Here is a 1,349-nt window from a genome sequence, read left to right as displayed (position 1 = left end):
TATCAGGGGGCCTAGGAATATTAGGGATTGAATTCCTAGGGTAAAATAGGGACCCTAGGGGTAGCTGGGTAGGGGAGAGCCCTAGGTAGGCATGCTAGCGCTTGCTAAATTCAATTAAAGCACTTTGATGGTCTGGGATAATGCCTTGAAAGCTTGCTACCTGCCTTGCATAGGTTTGCTGACCTCTAGATCTAGAATGATTTATTTGACTAGCAGCCAGGGTCTCTAGGTCATATTCATCATCTTCCTGATTAAAATAAGAATCAGGGTCTTCCTTAAGCCCATGGCGAATAAAGGCCTTAGCTAGATGCCTCCAGGGTCCTAATGAAATAGCCTGCCCTAGATACTGCCTGCTTAGACCTTTTAATGTTCTAGATAAAGTCCTAGAATCAAGAATCTTGCTAGTTTTCATATTATAAAATAATAGAAAGTCTTCAGCAGGCAATTCCCTAGAGATCTGCAAAACTAGGTATTCTTCAAAGGGTCGAATAGCTAGTAAATAGACTAGAACTAGGTAGGATAGTGCCTCAGGCAGCACCCGAATTGCATTAGAGGTCTGATTGGCCCTCCAGAAATTCTTTGAATACCCTGGGCGAATTAAAAATAGGTAGGAGGTAGGATCTAGATATAGATTCCTAGTAGTAGTCATGGTATTTCTCCATATTACCTGATTTATTTTAGTACCACGGGCAGGGGCCCTACTAGTCAAGTGACATAGGGCAAGCAATTCTTTTAAAAACTTTGAAGAAGCATCTAGGTAGGCAAGGCCTTTTGACTTTTTTAGGACTAGCTGGTCTTCAGGGCTAGAATTAAACCATTCTTCTAGGTTTTCTGGTTCTAGAATTCTAGATAAAATAAAACTAGATAGCTGCTGCGCTTCGGGATTTGCTAGAATTGAAAAGTTATTAGATATTTCACTAATAATTTCAAATTCTGCTGCCTTTTCTAGGGAGATTTGAGCCTGAAAGCTCTGGAAATTTAAAAATCCTAGAAATAATGAATTTGCAAGCTGGCTAGCTAGATTTTTAATACCCTGAACTAGTAGGGTATTTAATCCCTGCTGCGAAACCTGAAGATGGCGATATTTAATAATATGGGGTCCTACTAGGTAGATTTCTCCTAGGGTAGTATCATGCTTGCTAATAAAAAGGGCAATATTTCTTAGAGCAAGCACGTGACCTAGGGGGGTCTCTGCCTGGGCAGTAAAATATTGAGCCATCCAATCCTTTATATATATAGCCATGGGGGGGTTATTCTCTATAGAATTATAGATTTCTGCATGAAACCAATATAAAAATATATATTGATGGCATTTAATAATTGCAGAATAGATCTGACTAATCACCCCA

At 39.6% G+C, this 1,349-nt stretch overlaps 1 protein-coding gene across 1 annotated transcript; it reads right to left on the bottom strand.

The window, feature by feature from the left end:
* Positions 1 to 94: 94 nt before the first annotated feature.
* Positions 95 to 412, bottom strand: BJX67DRAFT_386746 (uncharacterized protein; the record flags this gene model as incomplete). Its single annotated transcript, XM_071034129.1, has 1 exon — positions 95 to 412. One exon carries the CDS (start codon positions 410 to 412, stop codon positions 95 to 97), a length of 318 nt encoding a protein of 105 aa, XP_070880288.1.
* Between the last annotated feature and the right edge of the window lie 937 nt (positions 413 to 1,349).

This window comes from Aspergillus lucknowensis (genome assembly GCF_044049455.1).
Source record: "Aspergillus lucknowensis strain CBS 449.75 chromosome Unknown BJX67scaffold_213, whole genome shotgun sequence".
NCBI lineage: Eukaryota > Fungi > Ascomycota > Eurotiomycetes > Eurotiales > Aspergillaceae > Aspergillus > Aspergillus lucknowensis.
This window is presented reverse-complemented; position numbering and strand designations above follow the sequence as displayed.